The 16,492-nt window shown below is 45.0% G+C and overlaps 1 protein-coding gene across 1 annotated transcript; it reads right to left on the bottom strand.

The window, feature by feature from the left end:
- Positions 1–1,970: 1,970 nt before the first annotated feature.
- SFTPC (surfactant protein C) lies at positions 1,971–12,499 on the bottom strand (the record flags this gene model as incomplete). The annotated part of the gene is made up of 5 exons (XM_083368248.1): positions 1,971–2,081; positions 3,893–4,003; positions 6,923–7,063; positions 8,696–8,836; positions 12,437–12,499. 5 exons carry the CDS (start codon positions 12,497–12,499, stop codon positions 1,971–1,973), a joined length of 567 nt encoding a protein of 188 aa, XP_083224374.1.
- Positions 12,500–16,492: the final 3,993 nt, after the last annotated feature.

Consider the following 16,492-nt stretch of genomic DNA (forward strand, 5'->3'; position numbering starts at 1 on the left):
TATTAGACTGCATCAGGCATCTACTCTCAACTCCATTTGGTCAGCCATGCTGCTGTCACTGAAGTTTCTGGCAACGGAGACCTCCTCCCCAAAATGTGGCCTGCCTCCATTTTATTTTCAGCGTCTTTCTCCTGGCTTGGAACCCAGACCAGGTTTTTGTCCCAACAAAACCTAAAGTTTGATTTGAGCTTAAGAAGCTGCAGACATTCTTGGAGTGTTGGCAAGAACTCGGACACAGACTGGATCTGGGAGGCAGGAGGTGCTATTAGTCTGTACTAAGAACCCATAAAAACAACATTGAAAAAGAAGGGTTGGTTTTTTTTCATCTTTTGGGAAATATGACTCGTGGACTTCAACTCCCAAAAATATGTTGGTAATGACCTACAAAGCCCTACAGGGCATGGGTCCGGATTACCTACGGCAACACCTGCGGTCGGCGTCAACTTCCCTCCGTCCAGTGCGCTCCCACAGAGTAGGCCTCCTCAGGGTGCCTCCGATCAAAGAATGTCGATTGGTGGCCCCCAGGGGGAGGGCGTTCTCTGTGGGCGCGCCAGACCTTTGGAACCGCTTACCGGTTGAGCTCCGGATGGCCCTGACCTGCGCTCCTTCCGGCGGAATCTAAAAACGTATTTATTTGAACAATCTGGCCTGGTCTGATGGGTTAGGGTTGGGGTTTTGAATATGTTCTTAATTATTGTTTTAAATTTTAAATTTGGGCATTATATTTAATTGTATTTTAACTTTTATATTCTGTTTTTTATATTTATTGCCCTGTACACCGCCCTGAGTCCTTCGGGAGAAGGGCGGTATAAAAATATAATAAAATAAATAAATAAAATAAACTGGCTGAAAGTACAGGTAGTCCGCGACTTACAATAGTTCATTTAGTGACCATATGAAGTGGCAACGTCGCTGAAAAGATGACTTGTGACCATTTGTCACACTTACGACCACTGCAGCATCCTCACGGTCATGTGATCAAAATCCAAATGCTAGGCAACTGACTTGTATTTATGACGGTTGCAGCATCCAGGGATCATGTGATCCCCTTTTGCAAACTTCTGACCAGCAAATCCACGGGGAAGCCAGATTCATTTAACAACCATGTTACTAACTTAACAAGTGCAATGATTCACTTAACAATTGTGGCAAGTAAGGTCACAAAATGGGACGAAAGGACCTTTAACAACTGTCTTGCTTAGCAACAGAAATGAGGGGCTAAATCGAGGACTGCCTGCATTTGAAATCCAAGCAGGAAGCCTTGTCGGTTGAAGCTTATTCGGGATGCACAAATGATCGAACCCCATTTAATCCCTTTGCCGGACAGAGCACCTCCAGGCATTGTTGCTTTGTGAATGCAGCCGTGGAGGAGTAGATTTGCAGCCTGGATTATTTGAGTGGTGCTCCAAGAAGTCATCCCCACTGTGAGCTCTGAGGTTGCCCAAGAATCTATCTTTAGCTTAACAGGTTGATTCCACTTACTTCCTGCCTTGCTATTCATCCAAACTCTCAAAGCAATTAAAAGGGTTTTTTTTTTAAAAAAAGCAAAAACACAAATGATAAAAACAGATGCAAATAATATGAGGGAGGATCTGTTGTAACTACAGGGGGCTGCCCGAGGGGTCCCAAGGCTGCTTTTCCCCAAAAGGCAACTGGTCTTTCTTGTGTTTTTCCCCTCTGAAAACGTTTCGCTTCTCATCCAAGACATTTCTTCAGTTTTGTCCTGAAGAACTGAGGAAGCTTCTGGGATGAGAAGCGAAATGTTCTTAAAGAACAAAACCAAGGAAGTACAGCCGCCTTTTTGTGTGTGTGGGGGGGGAAAGCACTTTGGAACAACCACGAGCTGGAGGATCGAGAGTGTCCAGCGTGGAACTTTGGCAGCCACGTGCCTCTGTGGATCCGCAGCCGTGCTGCTCGTGGTGGATCACGCCTTCCCCGCCCGCCGCTCTGCTGCTTATGCCCTGACGCCATTAAGCCCAGGAGATGGGGAGGGTGCTGCAGAGGAGATTGAGGGCCGCTCCCAGCCTTGAACGGTCAGCCGGCTTCTCTCTCTGTCCAAGGGGCCGGAGGGGAGGGGGTTCCTGCAAGAGGAGGAGGAAGAAGCATTGCTCCACCGAGAAAGAGACTCAACAGCAAGCAGCTCGTCCTCACGATGGGCAGAGCTGGGCCTCTAGGCCAGGGGTAGGCAACCTTGGCTCTTTTATGACTCGCGGACTTCAACTCCCAGAATTCCTGAGCCGGCCATGCTGAGGGGAAAGGGAGAGGTTTCCAAGCTGAGCCAGGCTGGCTCAGGAATTCTGGGAGTTGAAGTCCATGAGTCATAAAAGAGCCAAGATTGCCTACCCCTTCTCTAGGGCTTCATTTTGGTAACTGCGACTCAACTGACAGCCATTCATTTAGTGACCGTTCGAAGTTACAACGGCACTGGAAAAAAGGGAGCTATGACTGGCCCTCGCACTAAGGACTGTCGCAGCACTCTCAAGGTCACATGATCAAAATTCGGTTGCTTGGCAACCGGCATGTATTTACCACAGTTGTATGGGTAGTCTCTGAGTTACAACCATTCATTTAGTGACCGAAGTTACAACGGTACTGAACGAAAGTGACTTATGACCATTTTTTCCCATGATTGTTGCAGCGTCTCTCTGGTCACGTGATCAAAATTGGGATGCTTGGCAACTGGCATGTACTTATGACGGTCGCAGCGCCCGTTTGGGCTCACGGGGTCCCCTTTTGCGACCTTCTGACAAGCAAAGTCAAGGGGGAAGCCAGATTCTCTTAATAACTGGGTTACTACGTTATCAGCCGCAGTGATTCACTTAACAACTGCACCATAAAGGTCATATTGCTAAGCACATTTAATTTGTGCTTAGATTGTAAGCCGCCCTAAGTCTTCGGAGAAGGGCGGGATATAAATGAGATTAAAATAAAAATAAATAAAATAAAATGGGGCAAAGCTCACTTAACAACTGCCTTAGCAACAGAAATGTTGGGCTCAGTTGTGGTTATAAGTGGAGGACTTCCTGCAGTGTCGCGGGGTCATGTGCTCCCCTTCGCAGCTGCCTTCCAACAAGCAAAGTCAGTGGAAGAAATGACTTAACAACTGCATAATTCACTTAACAACCATGGCAAAAAAGGGTCCTAAAATCAGGCGTGACTCAGCTAACAATTGCCTTGCTTAGCAAGAGAAATTCTGGCCCCAGTTGCGGTTGTAAGTTGCAGGCTGACTGTGAGAACCAGCCTAGCGCCTTCAGGATGAACGGGAGCAGAACGTATTCCCCGGTGCAGGGAATGATGGGAGATGGAACCGAAGCCGTCCACAAGGCACGGGGCCAGCTCTGCCTCCGGGCACGAGGGAGCAGCTACTCGAGGCAGCCGACAAGGAACTAGCCATCGATCAAGGCACACGGTTCTCACTGCTTCCTACCCCAGTGCCGCTTGCGCTGCTTTGTTTAATGCCGGCTGTATTTCGTTAATCACATGGTCACGGTTGCCATCTTGATGCCCTCTGGGTACCCCCTCGTAAGAAGGATTTTTTGAGAATCCAGAACACGCTTCCAGCATGTCCAAAAAGGATTCTCAGGGGAGTAGAAATTCACCCAGGGACAGAAAGGTAACCCCTCCAACATTTAGCTCTAAAATGAGTTTAACTGAAGGGGGGATAGGAATGGATTAAAAAAAGGCTCAGAGTTTTCTCAATTGGCCCCAAGGGCTGGACATGGAACAGTGGGCTTAAGACAGAGGCAAGGAGCCTCCAAAGAATATTTTAGTTTGGCTTCCTGCACCAAACAGACGGTGGGATACTGTGGCCTGAATGGGTCTCCCCGCCACCACCCACTCCTCCACTCCCCCATCATGAATGTGCTCACTTTTTCTTCTTGTTATTACTCACCTGAACATGCTGGAAGATCTCAGTGACAACATCCAGGCTTTGTATATCCTTCTGGTTCATTTTGATGACATAGCAGGACTTTCCTGGCCATGATCTGTAGCCAATCACCAGCTGTTCAAAGGCAGAGTGTGGAGATGAGCTTGCGATGGCAAGAGTCACATTTGCAAGAATCAGATATTTGGGTAACGGATCACAGAGCCCAGTCAGAACATCCCTGCATCTTTTCCCCATAGTTGATCAAAATCCCTTACTATCCCTCTAGGCCAGGGGTAGGCAACCTTGGCTCTTTTATGATTCGTGGACTTCAACTCCCATAATTCCTGTGCCAGCATGGGGAAAACTTTGGCCCCTTCATGACTCGTGGACTTCAACTCCCAGAATTCCTGAACCAGCATGGCTCTGCTTGGAAACCTCTCTTTTCCTTCAGCATGGCTGGCTCAGGAATTCTGGGAGTTGAAGTCCACGAGTCATAAAAGAGCCAAGGTTGCCTACCCCTGCTCTAGCCAATTCCTTGAAATAAATTTGAGGAGTGATCCAGATTCTGCTTTGTAACACATGTTGCAAACACAGAGCAAACCTTAGCCCCTTCTAGCAATGATGATGTTACCTAGTTGGGTAATAAAATGTCTGCATGAAAACTACCAAACTCAGAGAGAACCAAGGACCCCACAGTTCAACCCTGAGTTGCAGATATTCTCCTCTCTTGGTACATGTTGCAATACCCGTTCCATAGGCACGGCCACTATCTTGAGTTTGTTTACCCCCCTCCCTATTATAAACATCTTAATGCATGAGAGACTAAGACTGGGATGTCCGGAGGGTAAGGTCCAAAAACTCAGGATGGCGACCATAATGGGGCAATCAATATTTTGTCTCTTCTTTATATGAGTGGTTGAATTCAATCAAACCATCCTGGCCACCATTTTGACTTTTTGGAGTGTAACCTACAGGGAGTGCAGAATTATTAGGCAAATGAGTATTTTGACCACATCATCCTCTTTATGCATGTTGTCTTACTCCAAGCTGTATAGGCTCGAAAGCCTACTACCAATTAAGCATATTAGGTGATGTGCATCTCTGTAATGAGAAGGGGTGTGGTCTAATGACATCAACACCTTGTATCAGGTGTGCATAATTATTAGGCAACTTCCTTTCCTTTGGCAAAATGGGTCAAAAGAAGGACTTGACAGGCTCAGAAAAGTCAAAAATAGTGAGATATCTTGCAGAGGGATGCAGCACTCTTAAAATTGCAAAGCTTCTGAAGCGTGATCATCGAACAATCAAGCGTTTCATTCAAAATAGTCAACAGGGTCGCAAGAAGCGTGTGGAGAAACCAAGGCGCAAAATAACTGCCCATGAACTGAGAAAAGTCAAGCGTGCAGCTGCCAAGATGCCACTTGCCACCAGTTTGGCCATATTTCAGAGCTGCAACATCACTGGAGTGCCCAAAAGCACAAGGTGTGCAATACTCAGAGACATGGCCAAGGTAAGAAAGGCTGAAAGACGACCACCACTGAACAAGACACACAAGCTGAAACGTCAAGACTGGGCCAAGAAATATCTCAAGACTGATTTTTCTAAGGTTTTATGGACTGATGAAATGAGAGTGAGTCTTGATGGGCCAGATGGATGGGCCCGTGGCTGGATTGGTAAAGGGCAGAGAGCTCCAGTCCGACTCAGACGCCAGCAAGGTGGAGGTGGAGTACTGGTTTGGGCTGGTATCATCAAAGATGAGCTTGTGGGGCCTTTTCGGGTTGAGGATGGAGTCAAGCTCAACTCCCAGTCCTACTGCCAGTTTCTGGAAGACACCTTCTTCAAGCAGTGGTACAGGAAGAAGTCTGCATCCTTCAAGAAAAACATGATTTTCATGCAGGACAATGCTCCATCACACGCGTCCAAGTACTCCACAGCGTGGCTGGCAAGAAAGGGTATAAAAGAAGGAAATCTAATGACATGGCCTCCTTGTTCACCTGATCTGAACCCCATTGAGAACCTGTGGTCCATCATCAAATGTGAGATTTACAAGGAGGGAAAACAGTACACCTCTCTGAACAGTGTCTGGGAGGCTGTGGTTGCTGCTGCACACAATGTTGATGGTGAACAGATCAAAACACTGACAGAATCCATGGATGGCAGGCTTTTGAGTGTCCTTGCAAAGAAAGGTGGCTATATTGGTCACTGATTTGTTTTTGTTATGTTTTTGAATGTCAGAAATGTATATTTGTGAATGTTGAGATGTTATATTGGTTTCACTGGTAAAAATAAATAATTGAAATGGGTATATATTTGTTTTTTGTTAAGTTGCCTAATAATTATGCACAGTAATAGTCACCTGCACACACAGATATCCCCCTAAAATAGCTATAACTAAAAACAAACTAAAAACTACTTCCAAAAATATTCAGCTTTGATATTAATGAGTTTTTTGGGTTCATTGAGAACATGGTTGTTGTTCAATAATAAAATTAATCCTCAAAAATACAACTTGCCTAATAATTCTGCACTCCCTGTATAGACAACCAACCCATGGAAAGATTTTGGAACATCTCATAGAAGCAGAAAGCTGGAGGGCTTCATTCGTTCTTTCCCCCCCTCCAAGCAAGAATCCAAATAAAGCACCTCTGAGGAACGGCTGACTGGCTCCTACTTGAACATATGGAGTGAAAGGAAAATAGAGCAAATATCCAGATGTGTGTCTAGCTTAGTGTTAGATTTAGAGGATCACTTTATGCAAAGTAGCAGTCACCGTGGGCCAGTCTCTCCTCTGTAGAATGAGAATTATTTATCAGCCTCATTCATTCTTCCCCTCTCACTGAAATGCAGTCAGGAAGACCTTCCCCCACCCCTGGGACATATCTTAGGGTTGGAACTTTTCAGTAGACCCCTAAGATTCCACAGTGTCACAACAAGAGCTAGAAGCTTACTTCAAAAAGCAGGGGACAATATTTTGATTCCGAATAGGTGTTAGCCAGCTTCACAAGCAAACCTTTGGCCAAGACAAGAGAAGCCAGAAGAGAGTGCAAATCTTACGTTGCTGTAATCATAAACCACGGTGGCCGAAGAGTTGAGCTTCATGTGGATGGGAAATATGGCCAGTCTTTCCTTCCGGCTCATGGCCAGGTGCTGGGAGGAACCTTTGCCGTCCAGGCCTTGAATGGTCATTTGTAGGACCTAGGAATCGCCAAGAAGCCAAATGGGAATCAGAACTTCCAGAAAGGATGAAGACCGTGGGCTGGTGTCACACATCACACTGAACCTTAATCCTGGTTTAGGAAAACCAGGTGTTGAGTCAAAAATGCCTGCGCTGCCCAGACAAATAACGCAGGAGATGCATTCACACAATGGCCTGGCTTGCGCTACCTACTCAGACCCTGGCTGGATTCCCACAGCGTAACAAAATGCAGGCTAGCCAACCCCACTTGAGTCTGGTCTCACATATGATGGGGACCCAACCATTGGCAACGCGGAACGTTACTTTACAGGCTGCTTTAGAGTTTAACATAAGATCCTTTCCCAGGGGTACTTCTGATTCTCAAAGGAGCATGAATTGCTTTTAATTGCTAGCTGCCACTCACTAAATACTTTTCTCCGGGTGGAAAATGGGATGTTCTCCAGATGTTTTAATTGCCAATCTCCCTAGCTCTTGACTGTTGGCCAAGTTACGTTGGAGTAGGACTGCAGCCCAAACCTCTGTGAAATGGTAGACCAAGCGTTCCATCTTAGCCTTGGGATGGACAATTTTTAGGGGCCGAGACCGGCCCGTGATCTTTTGGGAGGAAGCAAAGCTCCTGCAGTGAGGTGGCGTTGCAAGAGGCCTGCAGCTGCAGCTGTATTTGGGATTGTCGCAGGGGATGCAGTGGCTGTGATCGTACCCTGTTTTATAGGGAGGCTTCAATTTATGGCCACCATCTTGACTTTTTGGATGCCTCCTGCAGACACCTTTAGCCACATTATTAGCGGTTTCTGTCTTGGGGGTGGCTGGAAAATAATGGCAAAGGAGTTTAAATACAGGTAGTCCTCAACTTATGACCATAACTGAGCCCAAAATATCTGTTACTAAGTGAGACATTTGTTAAGTGAGTACGGTCCCATTTTATGACTCTGCTTGCCACAGTTGTTAAGTGAGTAACATGCTTGCAAAGTGAACCTGCCTTCCCCAGGGACTTTGCTTGTCAGAAGGTCACAAAAGGCGGTTCCCCGGACATTGCAACCGTCGCATAGAGGAGTCAGCTGCCAAGCAGCTGAATTTGGATCACCTGGCCGTGGGAATGCTGCAATGGTTGTGTGAAAAATTGTCATAAGCCACTTTTTCAGTGCCGCTGTAACTTTGAATGGTCGCTAGATGAACTGTTGTAAGTCGAGGACCACCTGTACTGCCAAGCTGCCTTCAGGTTCATCCAAGGGTTTTCAAGCCCACCCCCCCAATGCTTCAGCGATAGAAAGGAAGATGCCACTGTGTGGTCAGAGGGACCCCCAGATGCCCCCAAAGAGATGAGGAGGAGGGTATGCAGATTTCCCAGGATGCCTCTGCACAGGGAGAAATCCAGGCTTCTTCCCTACGGAAGATTCACCAAGGATCTTAACTTACGTTGGAGGGAGCAGCCGAGGGGGAGGGATAAGAGCCTTGAAGATAGGGACCAAGGACATCTTCATGTAAAAAAGGGGTAGAGCATCAACCACACAATCATGGCTGTCATCCTGATTTTTTGGGATGACTCTAGTGAAGACAAATTATGATGAACTTTTCTGGAAGTCCCTTCCATAGTTTCGCCACAAGAGCCCCGGGGGTCAAGCTGCTCTTACCGCCTCCGTATGTTTCTCTGTGATGTGCAGCCCTGCCAGCAGGAAAGTCAGGACCGCCAGCACCATCCCCACGATTATCATCGCCACGATCAAGAGTGTTCTGCTAGGAAGGTCAGGAGGCTTGGGAGACTCTGTGTAATCCTGCAGGACCAGAGCAGATGTGAGCCTTCATCACCAGATGCTGGATTTCATCTCCAAGGACGCAATGAGACAGGACCTCTGCTTTGCCTTCTCTCCAGAAGTCACCCTGAGAGGGAAGATATTCATCCCCTCTTCCCTTCCCCCAGAGGGGTAATGATAACCAGCTAGGCAGCTATTTCCTCTGAGTAAAGTAATTGCACATCAGCCTACTTCACATGTATCATTAACCTCAAGGTGTGCCAGATGGCCCCATTATTGTACAGGTAGTCCTCAACTTATAACAGTTTAGTGGCAGTTTGAAGTTACAACGGCACTGAAAAATGTGACGTGTGACCGTTTTTCACACTTGTGACCATTGCAGCATGCCCAAGTCATATGAGGAAAATTCAGATGCTTGGTAACTGACTCATATTTATGACGGTTGAGCCATGTCATCCCCTTTTGTGATCTTCTGACAAGCGAAGTCAACGGGGAAGCCAAATTCATTTAACAACCATGTTGCCGACTTCCGGTGGCTCCGCGGCGCCGGAGACAGCCTTCCCGGGCTGCCCGCGGCTCAGCTGTGTGATTTTTCGCCCGAAACAGCGCCGATCAGCTGTTCGGGTGAATCTGAAGCCCCCTCCTCGGGAGAAGAGGAGGGGGTGAGCCCCCAGGTGGGGGTTGAGTTCTCCGGGGCCGCCTGAGCTTGGAGCTTGGGCGGCCGAAGGATTGAACTCCCCCGTAGCCTGGGCTGCTCCCAGCTGACCAGCGTCTCTGCTCCAGACTTTATGGAGCAGAGCCAGGCGTCTGCGACCATCCCTGCTTGAAGGAGAGACTATGAAAGGGAAAGAGCAGGCAGAGCAGTACAAGAGGGAAAGATGAAGAGATGAAGAAGATTTTATTTTACTCTCAAGCTTGATGGACTTTGCTTAAAACTTAAAGTGAAAGTGCGTCACAATTGTAAGTAAAAGATGGCGGCTAAACCTCCCCCTAGAACTTTTTGGAGTGCTGGAAATTCTCCGGTGCAACAACAATCATTGCTGCAGGCGTTGCATTCTCCTGATGTATTGACATCGAAGGATCTTGAAAAACATACCCAGTTAATTTTGGAGTCAATGGGTGTTAAATTTCTACAGATGGAGGAGAAATTGGAGAAATTGGAGCAGAGAATGGAAGAAAGGATGGAACAGAAACTTAGAGAAATGAAGGTAGACATTTTGTCCTCAGTGCAAAAAGTTGCTAAATGTGTAGAGGTGCTGGATGATCAAGTGCAAGACTTGATTCAAAAGAATGCTTTATTAGAAGCAAAAGTATTGGAAATTGAAGATTTAAAAGACAAAATCGACAGTGAACAGAGCTTGGCCCAATTTTACCAGATGCAGTTTGCTGTGAGAATTAGAGGCCTAAAAGAGAATATTAAGGAAGATTTAAAGCAGCTGGTTTCTGAGGCTTTTGAGGGAGTATTGAATCATCCAGCATCTGAATTAAAACAAGGTATGGACAAAGTGTTTCGTGTGAATTCGTGGATTGCTAAACAGAGAAAGTTGCCTAGAGATGTGGTGGTTTATTTTGTAAAAAGGGAAATTAGAGATGAAGTTATACAAGCTGCCTACGATACCAAAGTTGTGATTGCTGGTCAACAAGTTTTGGTTCTAAAAGAAATTCCTCCAAAGATTTTAAAGAGAAGGAAGGATTTTATATTTCTTGTGCAAGAGCTCAAGCAAAGAGATATAAGGTTCAGATGGGAGATCCCAGTTGGGTTGAGCTTCATGTATGATGGCAAAAGATACTGTTTGAGTAATGTGAAGCAAGCGCATGATTTTTATAATAATGTCTTGGAAGTAACCCCATCAACACTTCTGGAAGCTGCAGAGGGATCTGGAGAAGGAGAACATCAAGAGGATGAAGATGCACAGATAGACGAGAAGGGTACAGGAGGAGTTCAAGCTGCAACTCTTTTGGATGATCTTAGAGAACAGAGGGTGACGCGTGCTGCCTTAAAACGCTCAAAAAAGAAAAAAAATAAGACTAGTAGAAATCTATGGAACTTCCACAAAATATTTATAGTTAAGTGGTAGTTGTGTTTTTTTAAGAAAAAAAAAAGTTTTGGGATGCTATGTATGGTAATAGATTTTTTTTTTTTAATTTGGAATTAATGGACAACTTACTACAGAGGAAGAGGAAGAAAGTTTTGTGGGTTAATGTGGGTTAATTTGTGTAAGAACTATTTATTAATGTGCAAATGAGAATATGTTAAGGTAATAGTGAACTGTGGAAGAACATAGATGGGAATGATGCTAGTTTTCTTTTATTTTAGTTTTTTATATATATTTAGTATTATTAAGGATTGGTTTACTATATACAAGCTAGAGAGTGATGGATTTTAGAGTTTATAATTGTTAGTATATGATTGTTTATGATTGCCTTTTAGATATATACCTTGTATTTTGCTCTGGGAAGTCGGGGGGGGGGGGAGGGGGGAGGAGGGGAAGTGGAGGGGGGGAGGTAGGGGAGGGAAGAGGGGGAGGGGGAGGGGGGGAGATAGGGGGGAGGTAGGGAGGGGAGGAGGGAGGGGGAAGGGGGTTTTTTTTAAAGGAAACTTGTATTTTATAACACTTTTCAATTAAAAAAAAAAAAAACAACCATGTTGCCAACTTCACAACTGCAGGGATTCACTTAACAAGTGTGGCAAGAAAAGTCGTGAAATGGGGCAAAACTCACTTAACAAATTTCTCATTTAGCAATATAAATTTTGGGTTCTCAGTTGTGTTTGTTAAGTTGTGGACTACCTGTATTCAGGCAATAGACTTGAGGCCTGTCTAGGGGTGGCAGAAGAGGAATGATACGTTTCTGACAAACGAAACACGAAAGGGCTGAAAGCATGGAAGAAAAGTTTTCATAGGTTGTGCCCCCATATTAATTGACTGAAGAGTTGGGTAACTAGAACTCTCCACCTCAGTTATCATATATTATGGACTTTTCATGCTATACCCTACAATGAACGTCTCTGCATTTGCGGAGTGCCAGAGGGAGAAGACCTGGCTCACATCCTATTTGATTGCTGCCTGTATAAGAGGGAGAGAGACAGGTGCCTCGGTCTATACACCAAACAAATGACCCATTGGGATCCCTGTATCAAAACAATTTACCTTATGTGCAGCCAGAATCTGAAAATAACATTTCAAACAGCACAGTACTTAAGCAAAATGGTTCGGTTGAGATCTGCATACGTGGGACTGATTGGGGTAGATTGCAAGGGCGACTCCAAAATATATATTTTATCATATTTTATCTATATCTTAAATTATTGCACATTATTATAATTTCATTTTAGATTGTATTTTATTCCTATTTCATTTTAAATCGTATTTTATGCTGACTCCATTTTAAATCGTATTTTATCAAATTCCATTTTAAATTTTATCAAATTTTAGTAATAATTTGTTGCTGGAACTTTGTACTTTGATATGGCTCAAGGGCTAATCAATAAAGACTGATTAATACTGTTAATATATTATGGGCTAACTCTAGTTGGCTCCGTTTCTCTAGCTCACGTCCCATACATTGTTCCACATTAAAGTTGCAGGAACAAAAATTCTTCCCAGGAGGAGTGAAACTCACCGGTGGTGGTTCAGATGTTAGGGCCAACTTGCTGCTATCGTCCATCTTGTCATCAACTTCCATTCCAATCCTCAGCTCTCCAGCAGAGAATTTTCTTTATTCTTCAGGAGAAGCTCTACTTATACTATGCACCGGATGCTAAACTCCTCCAGGGGATTGGTTAGCTCTCCTCCAGCCTCATTGCAACTCCTGTTGGCCAGCAGCCAGTCTTGCTTTTAGGGTTAGGGTTTCTTGCCAAGTCTTCTCAGAACAATCCAAAAGTGTTATTTGGACACAGGTCATTCAAAGGTTTCTGAAGAACCTTGTCCATAAGCAGAAGGACCTTCTAGAAACAAGTAGTCTCTTGTGTTGTTCTTAAACCTACACACAACTTGTTCTAAAGTCGATTTGGGAAGTACAAAGTCCTCCTCATTCAGACCCACTTTTAAATCACTCCTTGAAAAGTTCTTAAGATGTTTGACAAAAACACAAAAGCAGGAGCTTCTGAGAACAGCAACAGTATTGTGAGAACGAGGGTCACATTATTGGAAAGAAACCTGGAGCCCACGAGAGGGAGGGGTGAGGAGCTGTCGCCCCAGCAGCCACCATCATAGTTAATGGTGTGGGATGCTGGGGGTTGAAGTGAAACAGAGAGACACAGCGTTGCCACCTTGCGTTAAAACAGCAGGCATTCAATTGCTGGAAAGATGGCGGTATAATGATAATTTTCTTCAGAGCTTGCCAATAAGATATTCTAGCCCCTCAAGAGAAAGATCTAAAGAAAGCCTCTTCTTTCATTGTTTAAGCCACAGCCTTCCAGGAAATATTCCTGCAGCTACCAAGGAAAAATTGAATGGAAGCTGTTTAAGGGCATACCAGTGCAATAATCCCTCAGACTTAGGCAGGAAAACCCAATGCACAGGTATAGCATAGGTGATGGCTGGTTCAACAGTAGCGACCTAGGTGTTCTAGTGGACAACCACTTCAATATGAGCCAGCAGTGTGCTGCAGCTGCCAAAAAAGCCAATGCAATCCTAGGTTGCATCTACAGAGGGTTAGCATTAAGATCACGAGAAGCGAGTCTCACTTTATATTTCACCAGTGAAGCCACACTTGGAACAATTCATCCAGTTTTGGACATTGCGATACAAAAAGATGCTGAGGCCCTAGACCAGGGGTCTTCAAACTTGGCCCTTTTGTGACTTGTGGACTTCAGGCACGCTGGCTGAGGAATTCTGGGAGTTGAAGTCCACAAGTCAGACAAGGGCCAAGTTTGAAGACTCCTGCCCTAGACAAAAATTCAGAAAAGAGCAAGAAATATGATATGGGGGCTGGAGGTTAAGCCGTGTGCTGAATGGTTGAGGGAACTGGTATATCTAGACCAGGGGTAGGCAACCTCGGCTCTTTTATGACTCATGGACTTCAACTCCCAGAATTCCTGAGCCAGTGCTGGCTCAGGAATTCTGGGAGTTGAAGTCCATGAGTCATAAAAGAGCCGAGGCTGCCTACCCCTGATCTAGACTATTGAAGAGAAGGATTAAAGGGGACATGACGGCTGTCTTCCAATATTTATGAGGGGCTGTCACAAAGTAGAGGGGCTTGACCTTTTCTCCGTGGCAGGACAAATGGGAAATGGTGGGAAGAAGCTCGTTAAAGGGACATCCAAGCTAGAAGTAAAGGGAAATTTCCTGACAGTGAGAACAATTAATCAGTGGAAGATTCTCTTCAGAAGTTGCGGCTGCTCCATCACTGGAGGTTTTTAAGAAGAGATCGGACAGCTATTTGTCTGGGATAGTATAAGGATTCCTGCCTTTGGCTGTGAGTTGGACTGTAAGACCAAGATCCCTTCCAGGCCTATAATTCTATGAGACTCAGGTGCAAATTTGACCAGAAATAAACTCATGGAAATTACATTTGCTTATGTGCTATTATTAACTTCAGGACTGCACATTTTATACTTTCCTGCAGGAGTTAAATGAAACTTGTAATTGTGAGAGTAAAGGGGTTGGCATTAACAGATATTGCCTACTGTGAGATATAACTGTAGTAAGGTCATCCTAGCCTTATTTCCCTGGGACTGAACTTAAAGAACAGGCCAGAGCTGGTTCAAGTAAGCATCAAATAGTTTCTGCTTTGAATTGTGAGAGCCCAGCCTTCATCTTGGCTTGTGCACAAAATAGGATGAAAACAAGCAAGGTAGTGACCATGAATGTGCAGTTGCAACTCTGCCCATGAGATAAACACATATGAAAAAAGGCAAAGCTTTGACTGTGCGATGGTGGTGACCAGCGTGTCTATTTTCAACACAGGCTACAGGAACCTCTGTGCTTCTGTGAACCCTGATATGACAGTACAATGTGCTTAATTTATTTAAGTGTAGCTTTGTGGATACAGAACAGCCTCTTAGTCAACCTGGGATTAAAACTGAGTGAATTTTTTGTCTCACATCTTTACATCTTGATCTGGCAAAGATGACATGTAATCATAGCAATAAATGTAAAGCAGGGACCCCCTGAGAGTTTTGCTCCTCCTTTCCTCCCACCCAGCGATGGGGGCTTGCAGTCTGCCCCTAAGCAGTTAGCTTCTGCTTGGCCTGGCCCCAGGAGCTTTTGTGCTCATCTCGGTCCAGCCCTGGGTGGCAAAAAGTGGATTGCAAAGCTCAAGTCACCCCCCTTGCACACTTTGCCCTTTGTTGTCTGGGACACAGCTGTGCCTGGAACAAGAGATGTTTGTGCTTGTGCCAAACGCTGCTCTCTCTTGCAGCAGCTCCTGGGCCCCAGTGGACTCCATTCAGTCACCAGCACAATGGGGGAGAGTGGGAAGACAAGCAACAACAATGATTGCAGCCAGAAGCCCAATTCAAAACAGCCACAAAGGCTGGTGATGAGCCTGTTGTGAAAGGAGCAAAGAGGCCAGAAACATCTGGATATTGCAAATGGTGTAATCTGGGTCTGTCCAAAGTCACATTCTCCGAGCAGCATCAGAACTTTTCCAGAAGACACTGGTGTGCAAAAATCAGCTAGGGCCTGGGACTGTGTGTAATCATCGGTGAAAATGTATGTATTTAAAGGAGAGGAGGAGGAAGAGGAGGAGGAGGAGACGTTTAGGCAACAATCAGATAAGAGGCAGCTTAGCCCACCAAAGCAATAGAGGTGTGGGAAATGTCTCAGAAAGGAACCGCCCCCCCCCACAAGTTTCTTGTGTTGTAAAGGTGAGGTGTGGGGAGATATGTACTTTCAGACTTGCAAGATTCTGCTACTATAACCTTAGAGTAAAGGTCGTATCAGTCCTTGCGGTTGGAACTTCTTGTCTGGACTGCCTTGAAAGGCTTGACCCTGTGTCTATTCAAAGTAGGGAAATAACACTGACAACAACAATGAATCCACTTGCGTAAGATGGCAAGAATGGTAGATAGTAGCCCCTTTGCCAGCTAACAATTCCATTAAAAGGCACCAGCTTTTGTCAGCTGTAATTTGTGTCATCTGAAGCATACAGTGGCTAGGCTAATTTAAGAATTAAATGGGGGTGAGGTAGGGAGAAGGGGGAGGTAGATATAGGTCATATATAATGCATCTCATGAAAGGAGTTGCAATTCACAAAAATTGATGCCTTTTTAAGAAAAACGAAAGTCAGAAAAGGAGCTACTAGATTCCTTCCGATTTGGGATACCTCAGACTAACATGGCTGTCCTCCCGTAATGTGTGACGTGGGCCACCTTCTGAGCAGCAAAATCAATGGGGAAGCCAGATTCATTTAACAACCGTGTTACTAATTGAACAACTGCAGCGATTCACTTAACAACTGTGGGAAGAATGGAGCAAAACCCGTCCAACAATTATACCAACAGAAATTTTCAGCTCACTTGGGTCATAAGTTGAGAACCACCTGTACATACATACATACATACATACATACATACATAAGTAGCATTTGCATTATTCTCTTTTATGGCATGCAGTATTATGCAAAGCATAAGCATGGAGTTAAGAAATGGTGAGACGAAGAAATTAAAGGCTTGAATTTAAAAAAAGGAAATCCAGCCTAGTTTAGATCAATTATAAGTTTCCATATTAGTTG

This window comes from Vipera ursinii, assembly GCF_947247035.1.
Source record: "Vipera ursinii genome assembly, chromosome: 8".
NCBI lineage: Eukaryota > Metazoa > Chordata > Lepidosauria > Squamata > Viperidae > Vipera > Vipera ursinii.